At 40.9% G+C, this 16,529-nt stretch overlaps 1 protein-coding gene across 1 annotated transcript in view; it reads left to right on the forward strand.

The window, feature by feature from the left end:
• The first annotated feature begins 1,027 nt into the window (after positions 1 to 1,027).
• Positions 1,028 to 16,529, forward strand: part of LOC125252834 (zinc finger protein 235-like) — a 55,914-nt gene continuing 40,412 nt past the window's right edge. The window contains exon 1 of the mRNA XM_048166476.1: positions 1,028 to 1,483. Coding sequence (XP_048022433.1) covers positions 1,336 to 1,483 — 148 coding nt within the window. The 5' untranslated portion in view covers positions 1,028 to 1,335. The remainder of the gene's footprint in view (positions 1,484 to 16,529) is intronic.

The following is a 16,529-nucleotide window of genomic DNA, read 5'->3' on the forward strand; positions in this document are numbered from 1 at the left end:
TTTTGGCAGATCAGCTCCTCCCACACTGGGATTCATCATCAATGAAGCTCCTCCCACAACAGTAACATCATAAGTGAAGCCCCTCCCACATCAATTCACCAATAAATGCTGGAATGTTCCCATCAGATGACCATCAGAGCATCAGGAAGAGCTGAAACCAGTAAAGATTGAGTTTAATAAAGAGGACAGTGAGAACATGAGTGATCCAGAACCCTGCAGAATGAAACACACTGAAGATACTGAAGAACAAAGAGGTTGGTGTTTATTCTTCATTCATTCATGATGAATAACATTCATGTTAGAAAGATTCAACTACACATTTAGATATGCAGTTACTCTAATATTCAACAAAAGGTCAGTAAAGTGAGATTTGAAAAATGTTCATATTGATTGTCAACATCAGGTCAAAATACAGATTATTTTACATTTATTTTATATCTGGTTCAAAATTTGCAACAATGTAACCAAAATTTTAGACATGTTTCAAAATAAAAAAATAGTAATATCAGTAAACACCAAATTGTATCAAGTAAATTCACCTTCCAGAATGGCTGACAGGGTTTTAAGCTTGACTTAAACAAAAGCTGATTTATAGTTATTGATAAAGTTGTATTTTTCATAAAATGTAGAAGTTATTCATAGTTATATAGATTATTCTTCTTACAGTAACTTTGGTAACAGGGTTGACGAATGTGATCAACACTACAGTTTGTTTAAAAACTGAGACGATGGATTGAGATTATTTTCTTGTCCTCCCATCATGCTGTAGAAAGAGCCCAGATGATGTCACTTCCTAGGCGTCACAGTTTTAAGATGAGAAAAATTCATAACAGGGTTGAGGGTAGAAATTCACTTGAGTTTGTTTTCAGTGTCCCACATTCACATGTGTGGAAGTCTGTGAAAGAAAAAGTGTGACCAACCATTAATAACTAAATAGTTTTTGCAAAATTAATATCAATCTAAAAGTTGGTGTCGATATGTCAATAATTGTGTCATTCATCAAAATATTGAATAGTTCTCACTGATTTGTCTATAATGTTTTAAATATAATAACTGTTTCAGGGACATAATAAATATATAAAAAGGCATCAAAGTGATCAGAATATTTCATAGCAGTAGTTTATTTCAGTACATGAAGGTTCACTTTTATGTTCTTTCACTTCATAATCCTCATTTTGAATTACTTTAATATACTGAAAATTAACTATTTTTGTAATTTCAGAGCTGACGGAAGAGAGTGAGGAGAGTGAAGAACTGAGTGAAGTGGAGGAGAAACATCATGACAAACCTGAAGAAAAACCTTTGAGTCACTCAAAGACTAAAAAGACATTTCTAATGAAAAGAGACAAGAAATTGTTCACCTGCACTCAGTGTGGAAAGAGTTTCTCAACCAAACAACATCTTAAGATTCACATGAGAGTTCATACTGGAGAGAAACCATTCACATGTGATCAGTGCGGGAAGAGCTTCAAACAAAAAGGACATCTTAAAGAACGCATGAAAGTTCATACAGGAGAGAAGCCACACATATGTGATCAATGTGGGAAGAGTTACAGTCAATGATCACGCCTTAAAGAACACATGAGGATCCACACAGGAGAGAGACCGTTCACATGTGATCAATGTGGGAAGAGTTTCACATCAAAACAAAGTCTTGAGATTCACAGTGGAGTTCATACTGGAGAGAATCCGTTCGCATGTAATGAATGCGGCAAAACGTTTCTCTGGGCATCAGCCATGAAGAGACACCTGAAAGTTCATACAAAGGAGAAGCCACATTCATGTTCTGTGTGTGGAAAGAGTTTTTCACAGCTTGATTTTCGAAAATACATTTTGGTCCAAAAATATCAAAAACTACGACTTTATTCAGCATTGTATTCTCTTCCGGAATCCTTTCCATTGAATCGATTCCATTGAATCCTTTCATCTGTCGGCATTGGTAATGCACTTTTACGTCGTTGTTTTTGGCAATTAGGTCATCTGCGACATGCACACTTACGCACCATTTAAAAAAAAATATAGCAATACCAAAATACAAACAATGTAGAATAGCTTGAATACAGCGTGCGTCTCCCTCAGACTGTAAATGAAACTCTGGCGCACCAGATAACACGTCAGTAGCATCACTGCAGAGTCGTGAACCCGGATGAACAACAGACCCGGAAGAGAATACAATGCTGAATAAAGTTGTAGTTTTTGTTATTTTTGGACCAAAATGTATTTTCGATGCTTCAAAAACTTCTAACTAACCCACTGATGTCACATGGACTACTTTGATGATGTTTTTATTATCTTTCTGGACATGCACAGTCTACTGTACAAACACTTTCAATGGAGGGACAGAAAGCTCTCTGACTAAATCTAAAATATCTTAAACTGTGTTCCGAAGATGAAAGGAGGTCTTACGGGTTTGGAACGAGGGTGAGTCATTAATAACATAATTTTCATTTTTGGGTGAACTAACCCTTTAAGGTCATGCCACAGCATCTCAATAGGATTGAGGTCAGGACTTTGACTAGGCCACTCCAAAGTCTTCATTTTGTTTTTCTTTAGCCATTCAGAGGTGGACTTGCTTATGTGTTTTAGATCATTGTTCTGCTGCAGAACCCAAGTTCACTTCAGCTTGAGGTCACGAACAGATGGCTGGAGATTGTCCTTCAGGATTTTTTGGTAGACAGCAGAATTCATGGTTCCATTTATCACAGCAAGTCTTCCAGGCCCTGAAGCAGCAAAACAGCCCCAGACCATCATACTACCACCACCATATTATACTTGTTGGTGTTGTGGCAAAAAATCAACTCCGACTCTACTGAATAAGAGACAAACACGTCCAATTGTCTTTAAAGCTTTTATTTCTTGCAAGAAAGGTCAGACAGGTCGTACAGAAACACAAGTAGCTGCAGAGTGTAAGACAAAGAACGAAAGCTTCCCCTCACTTTTATATCTCTAATCTCCAAGGCTGAAGCCTCTATCCTTTAACCATATTTGGAACATCTCTTAGTGGCTGTAACTTTCAACATATTGTTAGCACAGACATGTTTTTAACATACATCTTGCATGTCCCCATACCATATCTTGCTCTTTCTATTTCTAACATCTATGTTAACACTATGTTAAACATTACCACTTAAGCCAACATCATATCATGTTCCATAAGCATCATATTTCACAAGAATACAGGTAAAAAGCATATGAAAAATTAAAATTTCCACAACAATTCCCTCTTCTTATCATTCATTGATAACTAATGATTACTTCTACTTCATTTCACATCACACTCTTAAGTTTGTGAAGAAAGTTAGAAAATGCTTAAGGCCTTTTCTGTGGGGTAGACCCTGTATTTTAGCAAGCTAAATAGGATAGATAAAGAATGGGCTTTACCATGAAGTCAAATACCTCGGTTACATTTTACTATCACATTCTTTGAGGATTAACCACTAATCATCCATATTCATCTTAAAGTATCTTATACAGTAAATTTAAGTTCTTACGTCACATATATGCTCTTCATTTCTGATCTTCATACAAACAACAAATTCAGATACATCACCCAATCATAGAAATCCTTCATTTTACAGACATATAGCATGCAAATTTAGGTTCTATAACATCTTATCACAACAGATCCATTTTGTAGCCCACGATGTGTCATTGTCCAGCCTCAGTGGTGATTTGGAATTCCTTGAGCTGGTTTCACCTGTACACAAACTTTAGACAGGATAGAAAACATTTCTTTGCAATAGTTCAACGTGTCATGTTCACACAATTCTGTTGATGCCACTCGTTGTTTAGCCCCTTCTATTCCCAGAAATAGGTTCTTCCAACCTAATTTAAAATTTTCAGGCATATTTTCAGCCATACATTCGTTAGTTACCATCCCCCTTTTTGATGCATTGTTCATCATCAATTGATCATAGTGGTTGGAGACATGTTTCTCTAAACAACATTTGCCATCAACACTAAACTAAAATCCATCTTTAATTCTGCAACCAGATTTTCTCCAGCTTTCTCTGTCTCTGAACATGCTCTGTAAGGAGTAAGAAAAATCAAGGTTATTTCCGGATAACAGATTACACACAATCTCCTGTGTCTGCTCCAGAACTTCCTAAAGAAACAGAAACTTTTTTATTAGTTTGGGCACAAACAGAAATTCAAACCACAGCACCCCAAAGATCATCTACCACCCCAACCTAACAATGGGCACCTGCGTAGATCTTGTCTGATCGCGCTCTGACAACGGCAGTGATGTCTAGCACTCATTAAAGTATATGCGCGAGACGTCACTGCCGTTGTCAGAGCGCGATCAGACATCACGAATCGAGTGATGAACACAGTTGGACATAGTGGTGTATTAGAGGTAAAAAATGATATAAATACTGTTCGGTTTCTCGCACAAACTGATCGTTTCATGTCTTAAGACATCAATGTGTTGTCACGAGCCGCAGGGTTTTATTTGGATTTGTCTGTCGTGTTTTATTTACTCTAATAGTCCAAGTTCCCGCTGACTCGCATTATACTACTGACAGACGGCAGTGGTTGGAGTTAAAAATCATCATTTGTGTTCTACTGAAGAAACAAAGTCACCTACATCTTGGATGCGCTAGGGGTACGCAGATAAACATCAAATTTTCATTTTTGGGTGAACTATCCCTTTAACTTTCTCTTGAATCTGCAAAATCAGTCTTCATCTTTAACACCACCATTGCCTTGGAATTATCCTCTGCCATGTCTAATGACCTGCAGGAGTAAAAACTATGATAGAGACACATTAGTTCAAAATCACACAGCCTCATGAATTCAGGGATTCGTAGTACTGTTGAATCTAAAACTTCTATACAGTTCTTGCCAATAGGGCAACCAACATCATGTTACTAAATTTTACTCTGGTCTCCACAGAAATTACGGACAATCACCTCATGGTCTCAGTCGGCTCTTGAAAGCTCATTCCCATCAGCTCTATATCAATAATCTCCTTTTCCTCAGGGTCTTGTCCCCTGGCATAGTTGTGGACTTGTCACAATGAAACAAGCCCTCTCAGGAACGCGGTTTCTGGTGAGTGGTATAGAGGAGCATTTTTGGGTCAGACTGCTGTCCTTCTCACAGGTCATTCCCCCTTCATGATGCTGCTGCCCTCACAGACATCCTGCTCAACTCTCATACCCATCTCACATAAACACCTCCCTCCAGGGTAGATGCCCAGTGGCGGCGGCAACCCCCTGCCTTAGGTTGTCCTCGTCTGGCCAAAGAGGATCTTACCCGTCATTGAGAAATCACCTCGTACACACTGGTACCCGCTCTTTCCCATTCCAGATCTTTGACAGTTTTCTTCAACAGAATCAGGTGTTTTCTGGAGCTTAGGGAAGTTGCATTCAAGAGCCACCAGAGCCATTGGACTGCCTAATAGTGTTAAAACATGGAGACAGGTTAATAACAGCAATATTTAATCACTGAAATCATTAGAAAGTGCATTCTCTCAGCAGCAACATATCAGTGCTGAGAATATACTCGGTGAATTTAATTCTCACAGCTGTCCATTCAGTGTAATGTTCTGCCACATCTGTAACTGGAGCCATCAGCCCTGCACATGGTGGTGACAAAGATCAGACAAAAAAAGTTACTGGTCATAGAAGAAATTCATCAGAATAGTCACTTCTGTCCTTCAAGGTCTATATTGCTAATTTGAAGACCTCTTTACACTATGGAGTTTTCCTTTAACAAATTTAACAGTTAATTTCCCTCTTCATGGCAATAATTTCTTTCAACATCTCTGTGTCATGATTTTCAGCTGAGACACTGTGCTTCACTATAAATGGCTTGTTATCACTTATGACACAAGCTCAGATAGCAGCATTTAGCTGACTTTGAATGAGAGAGACTCTGAGGATTTCAGGAATGGTACTCTGCCTTTCATAACTTTTAATATCAAACTTTGTCTGCTGTCTTTTGACTCTGGCCCAGCTTAAGACTTTGCCAGAAATGACATTAATTTCCAAATAAACAACTATGTTTATATTTGTCTTTTACTCACACATCATGGAAATTAGAGGTTACAAATTTCCAGTCAGGTTGAGTCTTTGTTACAACTGGCAGCCTCATTTTTCCTGCCATTTAACTTTTGACCATCAAAACCAAACATTTAGACATTAAAGGTCCAAAATCATTTTAGTCATTTTACATTGTTATAGCGATGCGCTCATCACATAAAAACATACTTGAGACTGTTCAACCTTTTTTTTTTCTCAAAGTGAAACATTCTTTCAGAATTTTCATTTTCATATTCATAACATTAATTTTTTCTCCTGCTATATTTTTCTTCATCATAGCCACTTATCTCACTATCAAATAGTTAGTCTGCAGATGCAAAAAATATTTATCAGTATGTTTTCTACTGTTTTGCAGAACCACAATATTATTTTAGCCATATTTCTACTACTAAGTTGCACCGACAGCATTATAGCTGCTTTCTCCTTCAACTGTTCTTATATACATTGTAGTTCTCTAGACATCTGATGTCATGCATCCATTTAATGGATGAATAAACAAAATTTTTTTTTGTAAGTGCCACGATCACGTCTGTTCCTGTCACATCCCGGACTACATTTCCCATGATCCTCCATTGCTCATCACCTGCACTCACTTCACAATCACTCCACACTAATCACCACACCCAGCTGCCACACATTACCTGGACTATAAAAGACTCATACACACACCACCTCACCGCGAAGTCTTGTTGCCTCTGTGTACAATTCAAAGCGTTTATATCTTGTCTGCCTGTCTGATTCCTGTCTGATTCCTGTCTGATTCCTGTCTGATTCCTGTCTGATTCCTGTCTGATTCCTGTCTACGATCCTGTGTCGCCTGTCCTGACCTTTGCTTTGTACACTGACCTGTGATTGATATCTGCCAGCCCTGACCCTCTGCTTGTTCCTGACTACGATTCTGCCTGTTCCTTGCTGTACCTGTTTGCTGTTATCTGACTGTGGCAGGGAGGGCGTGGTTCAGTGAAGTCTGCAGCAGGAGAGAGAGTCGGGAGACGCTTGGTAAGTGAGTGGGTTAATTGTAAATCACGAACACCTGTTTCTAATTCCAGTAATTGGCACGGAGACAGGATAAAACACCAGGAGAAGCAGGAGTGTGTGAGAGAGAGAGGGACTGCTGACTGAGAAACACTGGGACTGAGCTGGAGAGCACTACTGGAGTGAAGCCCGTCTGTGGATGTGGATTGTTTATTGTGCGTTGCACAGACTTTTGTTTGGACATCTTGTTATTGAAATAAAAACTCAGTCAGCAGTCAAAGTCGACCCTGTCCTCTTCCTTCCCTACGAACTTGAACTTATTACACTGACCCCTGCCTGTATGACCACGCTCACCTTTTAATAAAGCTGCATTTGGATCTTACCTTGAGTCCCGCTCTGTTACAGAAGACTTCGCCCCATCAAGATCCAGCAGCTTTTCTGAGCATGTCCAGCCTCAGCATGAATCCAGCATGGTGTCTCGTCAGCCTGCGTCAAGGTGATTGTACCCTCGAGGCACATATTCAGAATTTTTTGGATATTGCCTACCTATCTGATCTGCCGGACTGTGCCCTCATGGACTTTTTTTGTTATGGATTAAATGAACCATTAAAGGACTATTTGCTTACCAATGGTCCCCGAGGGTCGTTTATGGAATTCCTGGACTTTGCCCTGTTAACTGATGGTTCACGTTTAACTGTGGGTGTCGCGGAGGATTCTGACACCATGGTAAATCACGTAATGGCCGCCGAGCCAAGGAACACGCATGAAATGGCGGCTACCATCACAACAGCAACAGTTCACGCCTTCGCTGATCGCCCAGAGCCACGTCACATCTCCGCTGATCGCCCAGAGCAACGTCACGCCTTCGCTGATCACCCAGAGCAATGTCACGTCGCCGCTGATCGCCCAGAGCCACGTCACGTCTCTAGATCAGCCAGGGAGCGGAGAGGACTACGTTCCAGTGTGGCTGATCCTCCACTGACTTCAGCTCGAGCGGCTGGCATTCCGAAGCATCTGCCGGACGCTTCGCTCTCAAGCCTGCCGGACGCTTCGCTCTCAAGCCTGCCGGACGCTTCGCTCTCAAGCCTGCCGGATGCTTCGCATGTGAGCCTGTTGCAGCGCAATCAAATTCACCGGTTGCAACGCACTCAAATTCATCAGTTGCAACGCACTCAAGCGCCCTGGACGCGATGGATAAGATGGCTGCTTTGCCAGTGCCCACGGGCAAGATGGCCGCCCCTTCGGTGCCCACGGAGGTAGGGGGCATTCCAGCCATTGAGTCCGCTCTAGAACCCGCTCCAACCGGTGAACCATCACCTCACTCTCGGAAGAGGAGGAGGAGGAGGAGGAAGAAGCCTTCTTCCATTCATCTAGGCTCAGAAGCCTTTCAAGAGGCCGCTGGGGGTCTGGAGACCACTCCAGAGGTCTATCCTACTCCGCCCAGGCGCCTCGCACTGCCAGCGCCGCCCAAGCTTCTAGCCCTGCCAGCGTCGCCTAAGCTACTTGCTCTGCCAGCACCGCCCAAGCTTCTAGCCCTGGCAGCGCCGCCCAAGCTCCTTGCTCTGCCAGCGCCACTCAGGCGTCTTGCCCTGCCAGCATTGCCCAAACGCCTGGCCCTGCCGGCGCCACCCAAACCCCTTGCCCACGAACCCACTACGGACCCCGTTGAAATCCCCAAGAACTTTTTTGGGGGGGGGGGCAGTATACCAAGGGTGGGGAGCTTGTGGGTGGGGACCATGCCCGGCCACCTTTGGACTGCAACTTATTATGGCCATTAATGGACCCGCCGTGGTCATCTATGGACTCTAACCTGCCGTGGTTGCCCAAGCCACCTGACCTGCCGTGGTTGCCTAAACCACCTGACCTGCCGTGGTTGCCTAAACCACCTGACCTGCCGTGGCCGCCTGAGCCACCTGACCTGCCGTGGCCGCCTGAACCACCTGACCTACCGTGGCCGCCTGAACCACCTGACCTACCGTGGCCGCCTGAACCACCTGACCTGCCGTGGCCGCCTGAACCACCTGACCTACCGTGGCCGCCTGAACCACCTGACCCACCGTGGCCACCCGAGGCTCCTGACCCTCCATGACTGCCCGGGTTCCTGGATCTGCATTGGGGACCTCGTTCCTGTCGACATGCTAGTCTCCAATGCACCCACCCCCCCTCCCTAGCTGTTCCTTTTACGCCGCGAGGACGCGCCTTCCGGGAGGGGGGCGTTATGTCACGATCACGCTGTCTGTTTCCTGTCTACGATCCTGTGCCGCCTGTCCTGACCTTTGCTTTGTACACTGACCTGTGATTGATATCTGCCAGCCCTGACCCTCTGCTTGTTCCTGACTACGATTCTGCCTGTTCCTTGCTGTACCTGTTTGCTGTTATCTGACCCCTGCCTGTATGACCACGCTCACCTTTTAATAAAGCTGCATTTGGATCTTACCTTGAGTCCCGCTCTGTTACAGTAAGTTACATTCTATCCTCCTTCCCTACATGCCAATTCTTTCTGCATTCACCTTCTTTTCCTTCTGTCTGCTTCCTCTAGCCTACAATCTATTGTCTGCTTACATTTCACACAAACACAACATCCCCAAATCGCAGTTCTCTTCAACTCATTCCCTTACGACCTTAAGTCTTATGACCACTCAACGTTCCCTCTTCTGGAAAATCATAATACTTAACTAACTTTTCTATATCTTACATGCATCTTTGGCCAATCAATTTTCTCATTTGATAAAACACTGCTACATCATATTTTACAACACCCCCTATCACTTCACTTTTTGCAAACTTGCTCTGGGATTCCCCATTTCGGTTCTCCCGACTCTCGTGGATTTACTTTTCGATGCGCACCTAATAATCTGGTGGACGTCTCCTCCAGATCCAACTTTTATCCCAAAATTGGATGGGCTGAGCCTCAATGCTCAGACTACTACAGACTCGAGCGCTTAGACTGTCACGCCTTCACAAATTTATAAACTACAGCACCCCGGCTGTAGCTGGGCTCAATCCCAAAATTTGTTTCAGTGTGACTCAGTCCAGACTTATCATAAATCTCCCCCTATGGAAACGCTCTTACTGCCCACACGGTCAGTTTTAGGAACTTCTTGATCGCACTGCTTCTTTTTTACGATGTTTATAAATATGTCATACCACCTGGCACAATCTGCCTCCCGGGTTCAATTCCCACAGATTGCTCCAGCTCGCATGATACAGCTCAAAATTTCTCCCCTAGAAATTTTCTGCAGCAGCCGACCTCAATTCCCAAACCCCCCCGACCACGACCACAGAGTCAGCCAGAGCAGTTAAAATGGTTCGTCCCGGTTCCTAATTACTTATTTACCAAATCATAAATTCTCCTTTTTTCACTTTTTCTATTCAAAACTTATTTTACCCACATAAACTCATTTTTAAATCACTTAAATCAATTTTTTCCTGTTTCCTAATCTTCCAAATTTTACCAAATCACACTTACTCTTAATTCCCCATAAAATTTAAATTTATCTCTTACCAGAGAGTCGTGTAGCCACCTGGGTTCGTTTTCTGATTCCAGTGGTTCCCCCTCTGGACCCTGGCGGTCGGCCCCTCATCCCTTAATCTATTCGGGGTAGGGCTGAGACTACTATTAAGTCCAGGATGATCAGTCACCGTCCGCTCTCGGGTCCAAAAGGCACATCCAAGGAATCCTACCTTCTGACACCAAATTGTTGTGGCAAAAAAATCAACCCTGACTACTGCATAAGAGACAAACACGTCCAATTGTCTTTAAAAGTTTTATTTCTTGCAAGAAAGGTCAGACAGGGTTATACAGAAACACAAGTAGCTGCAGAGTGTAAGACCAAGAACGAAAGCTTCCCCTCACTTTTATATCTCTAACCTCCAAGGCTGAAGCCTCTGTCCTTTTACCATATTTGGAACATCTCTTATACACTCTTACACTTTCCACACATTGTTAGCACAGACATGTTTTTAATATACATCTTGCATGTCCCCATACCATATCTTGCTCTTTCTATTTCCAACATCTATGTTAACACTATGTTAACCATTACCACTTAAGCCAACATCATACCATGTTCCATAAGCTTCATATTTCACAAGAATACAGGTAAAAAGCATATGAAAAATTTAAAATTTCCACAACAAGGACCAACAACAAGTTAATATTGTCTGTTGTAGGTTGTTTTATTGTTATGTTGTCAATGACAATAATAGAAACATGGCAGTTTGTTCAAGTGTAAGTCGCTAGTTTGTCACAATGACCTTAAGGGAAGAATCCATACTGTCTGTTTTAACAGTGATTTGATCGTTCTGTTGTAGTTTCAGAAGAAGATTCAGATTTTCCAAGCAACCACCAAACTGTCCTGCCGCTTATCGTGTCTGTAAGGAAACTACTTTGTTTCTCAGCACATAAAGATGAACTACTTATTGTGATTGCAGACTGTGGTGATGTGGTTTCTCCACTGCATGGATCTTCATGTGTATCTTCAGCTGATTTTAAAAAGAGAAACTCTTTCCAGATTGATCACACATGTGCGGCTTCTCTCTGCTGTGGATCTTCTCATGTGTTTTCAGATGTGATGACTGCTTGAATCTCTTGTCACAGTGTGAACACGTTGTAAGGTTTTTCTCCAGTGTGGATCCTCTCATGTGTTTTCAGATGTGATGAATCACTGAATCTCTTGTCACAGTGTGAACACTTGTAAGGTTTTTCTCCAGTGTGGATCCTCTCATGTGCTTTCAGATTTGATGACATATTGAATCTCTTGTCACACTGTGAACACTTGAAAGGTTTTTCTCCAGTGTGAATTCTCTGGTGCAGTTTTAATTGTTTTGCTGAAATAAAAGTCTTCTCACACTCAAAGCACATGTACTCTCTCACACCAGTGTGTATTTTCTCATGTTGATATAAATAATACAGCTGTGAAAAACTCTTTCCACACACAGAACATGAATGTGGCTTCTCCTTTGTATGAACTGTCAGATGTTTCTTCAGGTTTGATGCCCAGAGAAATGTTTTGTCACAGTTGATCACATGTGAACTGCTTCTCTCCGGTGTGAACTCCACTGTGAATCTCAAGACTTCGTTTTGTTGTGAATCTCTTCCCACATTGATCACATGTGTGTGGCTTCTCTCCTGTATGAACTCTCATGTGTTCCTTAAGATGTCCTTTTTGTGTGAAGCTCTTCCCACACTGATCACATGTGAATGGCTTCTCTCCTGTATGAACTCTCATGTGAATCTTCAAGATATTGTTTGGTTGATAAACTCTTTCCACACTGAGTGCAGGTTGGAGATTTCTTGGCTCTTCTTTTCTTTAAAAATGTCTTTTTAGTCTTTGAGCGGCTCAAAGGGTTTTCAATAGGTTTTTCATGATGTTTCTCCTCCACTTCACTCAGTTCTTTACTCTCCTCCTTCACTTCCATCAGCTCTGAAATTACAAAAAAAGTTCAATTTCAGTATATTAAATTCAAAATGAGGATTATGAAGTGAAAGAACATAAAAGTGAACCTTCGTGTACTGAAGTAGACAACTGCTATGAAATATACTGATCACTTTGATGCCTTTTATATATTTATATTTAAAACATTATAGACAAATCACCATTGTTTCTGTAGTGAGAACTATTAAATATTTTGATGAATGACACAATTATTGCCATATTTTGACACCAACTTTTAGATTGATATTTATTTTACTAAAACTGATTAATTATTAAGGGTTGGTCACAGTTTTTCTTTCACAGACTTCCACACATGTGAATGTGGGACACTGAAAACAAACTCAAGTGAATTTCGACCCTCAACCCTGTTATGAATTTTCCTCATCTTAAAACTGTGATGCCCAGGAAGTGACATCATCTGGGCTCTTTCTACAGCATGATAGGAGGACAAGAAAATAATCTCAATCCATCATCTCTGTTTTTACATAAACTGTTACCAAAGTTACTGTAAGGCTGTGTGTCCAACAAAGCGTTTTTAGCCAGCTGAAAACGCTAGGTGCTCTGCTTAAAACGCCCGTCTGTGAGCGCTTGAGAATGCTTCTGCAGCACAGTGTTTTTTTCCGTTGAGACGCTTTGTTGCTATGATACGGAATATCCGCGGCACTGTTACTTATAACTGATTTTGCAGGTAATTTGTTTCAGACTAAAAATGTTCACACAATGTGGAATTACTTGCTATGTATGTTCGGAGAGCAGCAATATTAATTTCTCATCCATTTTGTTCCGTTCTCTGCTTGTTGGTGATGTTGTACAGCAAGAGTGTGACAGTTGGTCGGAGTTGTATTTGTCCCGCCCCTCCTCCACTCTGATTGGACGGCTGGCTAAAAAGTGACAGTGATGAGTGCAGCATTTTACTCAAAGTCGAACATTCTTCAACTCGAGGCGACCAGTAAAAAACGGCGAGCTCTCAGTGCTTGAGCGTGAAAAAGACGTTCAGCGCCTCGTTACGCTCCTGGTGTTTAAAAAACTTGCTGTTCCCATTGAAAACAATTGAAAAAGTACGCTAGTCGCTGGAAAAACGCTTAGGTGGACACACGGCCTAAGAAGAATAATCTCTATAACTACGAATAACTTCTACATTTTATGAAAAATACAACTTTATCAATAACTATAAATCAGCTTTTGCTTAAGTCAAGCTTAAAACCCTGTCAGCCATTCTGGAAAGTGAATTTACTTGATACAATTTGGTGTTTACTGATGTTAATATTTTTCTATTTTGGTTACATTGTTGCAAATTTTGAACCAGATATAAAATAAATGTAAAATAATCTGTACCTGATGTTGATAATCAATATGAACATTTTTCAAATCTCACTTTACTGACCATTTGTTGAATATTAGATTAACTGCCTATCTAAATGTGTAGTTGAATCTTTCTAACATGAATGTTGTCATTAAAAGTTCAGTATGTATTTGATAGTTTATCTAAATGTGCAAGAACATGAATGTTGTTCAGCATCATGAAAGAATGAAGAATAAACACCAACCTCTTTGTTCTTCAGTATCTTCAGTGTGTTTCATTCTGCAGGGTTCTGGATCACTCATGTTCTCTCTGTCCTCTTTAATAAACTCAGTCTTTACTGGTTTCAGCTCTTCCTGATGCTCTGATGCTCATCTGATGGGATTATTCCAGCATTTATTTACGCATTCCAGTGGGAGGAGCTTCACTGATGATGAATCCCAGTGTGGGAGGAGCTGATCTGCCAAAAAAAATATATCAGTTATGGGGTTTGTTTTTATATGTAATGTTGTATTATATCAAGAAAATGCAATTACCCTGCCTCCTTGTTAAGGTTTTGGATGTCTGTTGCTACACATTTGGCCAATGTATTAAATATTAGGCATTGCTTATAATATTATTGTTATTTATATTTGTTTGTTTCTAAGAAATGTATTGTACTGTATGGCCAGAGATGTACAGTTATTGCTATGTGTGTGTGCCTGTTTATGAGGAGCAGAGCTGGACTGCAGCACACAGAAGTGTGTGTGGTTCTATGTGTGTGTGCTCAAGGACACAGAGAACTGTGGTTCTACTCCTAGAACCTTATAAGGACATCAGCCATCTTGGCTGAGTTTACTGGAGTCCAAGGACACAAAAGCCAGACAGCTTGCACCTGCGAGGCCTTGAGAAGTGTCTGGAAACTTTGGGAAAGTTACAACGTACGTCAATCAAGAAGATAACGTAACGTCTGTGATAAACAACACGAGTATAAAAGACTGATGAGCTGATTGCCTCTTGGGATACTGATACGTCAGTACCCCGACGCCTAGAAGCCCAGAGCTGAGGACAAGAAACCCCAAGCTGAAGATGGGAAGCCCAGAGCTGACTACACCTTTGACTCAAGAGTGATTACTGTATTTTATACCTTAATGATGAAGTTTTATTTGCCTTTACATTTTTGTTTATTATAAAAGAAAAGTAACCAATTCAAAGAAATTTAATTGATTACAAAAGCTGCCTACCTTAGCTTGATTTATAGTGTTTTAAGACTTTGAACAAGAACGTACCACAGAGGAGTCTTCTGACCAAATTGTAAGTAATTTAAAATTCTTATAATTTAGGCCAGACTCGACTTACTTTACCTAACCTGAGAATAATAAATAATAAGGTTAAAAGGTGTTAAGATCAAAATACACACCGCAAAACAGTAAATGATAACAGAATATAATGTAGCAAAATTATTCCAAATATGGATAATGGTAAGGAAAACAGTTCTACACATAAAGACAAAAATAATTGTACATATCTGTAGTCAACAAATCCTGAGTCTGCTGACAGCAATGAAATGAGCTTTAAGTGTCAATTTACAGCAGATCTGAAGACATCAGCATAATAAATGAGGTGAAAACAGAAACTATTGACATGAAATAAAGAGTGTTTTCAGCAGTTTCTCTGTTAATATTGATGATCCTCTTATCAACACTCTTTCAACAAGACATTAGCAGATCATCTCACTTTATTCTGAGTGTTTGCTGATAGAAACTGATTATTAGAGTCAGGATATATGAGAAAAGACTATAAAACTGCTTTAATGAAAGACAATACTGTTATTTCTCACACCATGACATGGATAAAACACCAATAATACAAAAACAAACAGTAACGCCACTCATCTTCATCAACCACTGCTGCTAAATAACTATGAATTAACTATAACCATGAAACATGGTTTGATTTTATGATAAGATTCATTGTAATAAAGTAATTAGATATTTAACATGTAACAGTTTTATGTGTAAGACTGATGCCAGAGTGCCTGGACCAAGAAAGGGCTACTCTTTGAGAAAACAAAGGAAATTAACATTTGAACTCTCTCTTGCAAAATAGCATCCCCACCCGAAGACGCAATCACACTGAGTCGATCACACCTCAGCATTTGCCTTAATCTACATTTCACTCCCTTCACCCTCTTCCCCCATCTCCTTCTCTCTACATACAGAGATGACCTAGAATTCACCCAAAATCTATCTGGTTTAATGTGAACAATCATCAAAGAATGCTATACAATGTTTGGTATCGTCTGAAATGTCTCAGTGCAACTGGTACAACGGTCTCGTCTACATAAAAGTAAACCAAAGGTATTAAAGGTTTTAAGAGTTTAGGGATACTTTGGTTGCAACCATGGGTGTGCCTCTTTCCCAGGGTCTTTCATCTAAATTACCTCCTGTTCCACAGCAAGGTGCGAACCCCTGAGGTCTGTGACCCTAGTCAATGCAAATTCTGATTGTAAGTTCATGCCTCACATTGGGGGATGTTTTGTCTTGGTCTGAGTATTTAAAGAAATGTGGCAACAAGGCTCAAGGCGCTTCTGTATTCAGATGTGCCCTCATTGCTGGGTGTCTAGGACACCCAGTAATGTGTATTTTCCTAATGTCAGGTATTCATCTTACTCTATTTCTGAGGATTTGATGTTTTGTACTGATCATCTTTGAATTGATTATGTAATTGGCATGATACATTTACCTGACTAATAAATTGTCACATTTGACTTTATTCTGATTTACTCTGAAA

Source organism: Megalobrama amblycephala, linkage group LG1 (assembly GCF_018812025.1).
Source record: "Megalobrama amblycephala isolate DHTTF-2021 linkage group LG1, ASM1881202v1, whole genome shotgun sequence".
NCBI classification, from domain to species: domain Eukaryota; kingdom Metazoa; phylum Chordata; class Actinopteri; order Cypriniformes; family Xenocyprididae; genus Megalobrama; species Megalobrama amblycephala.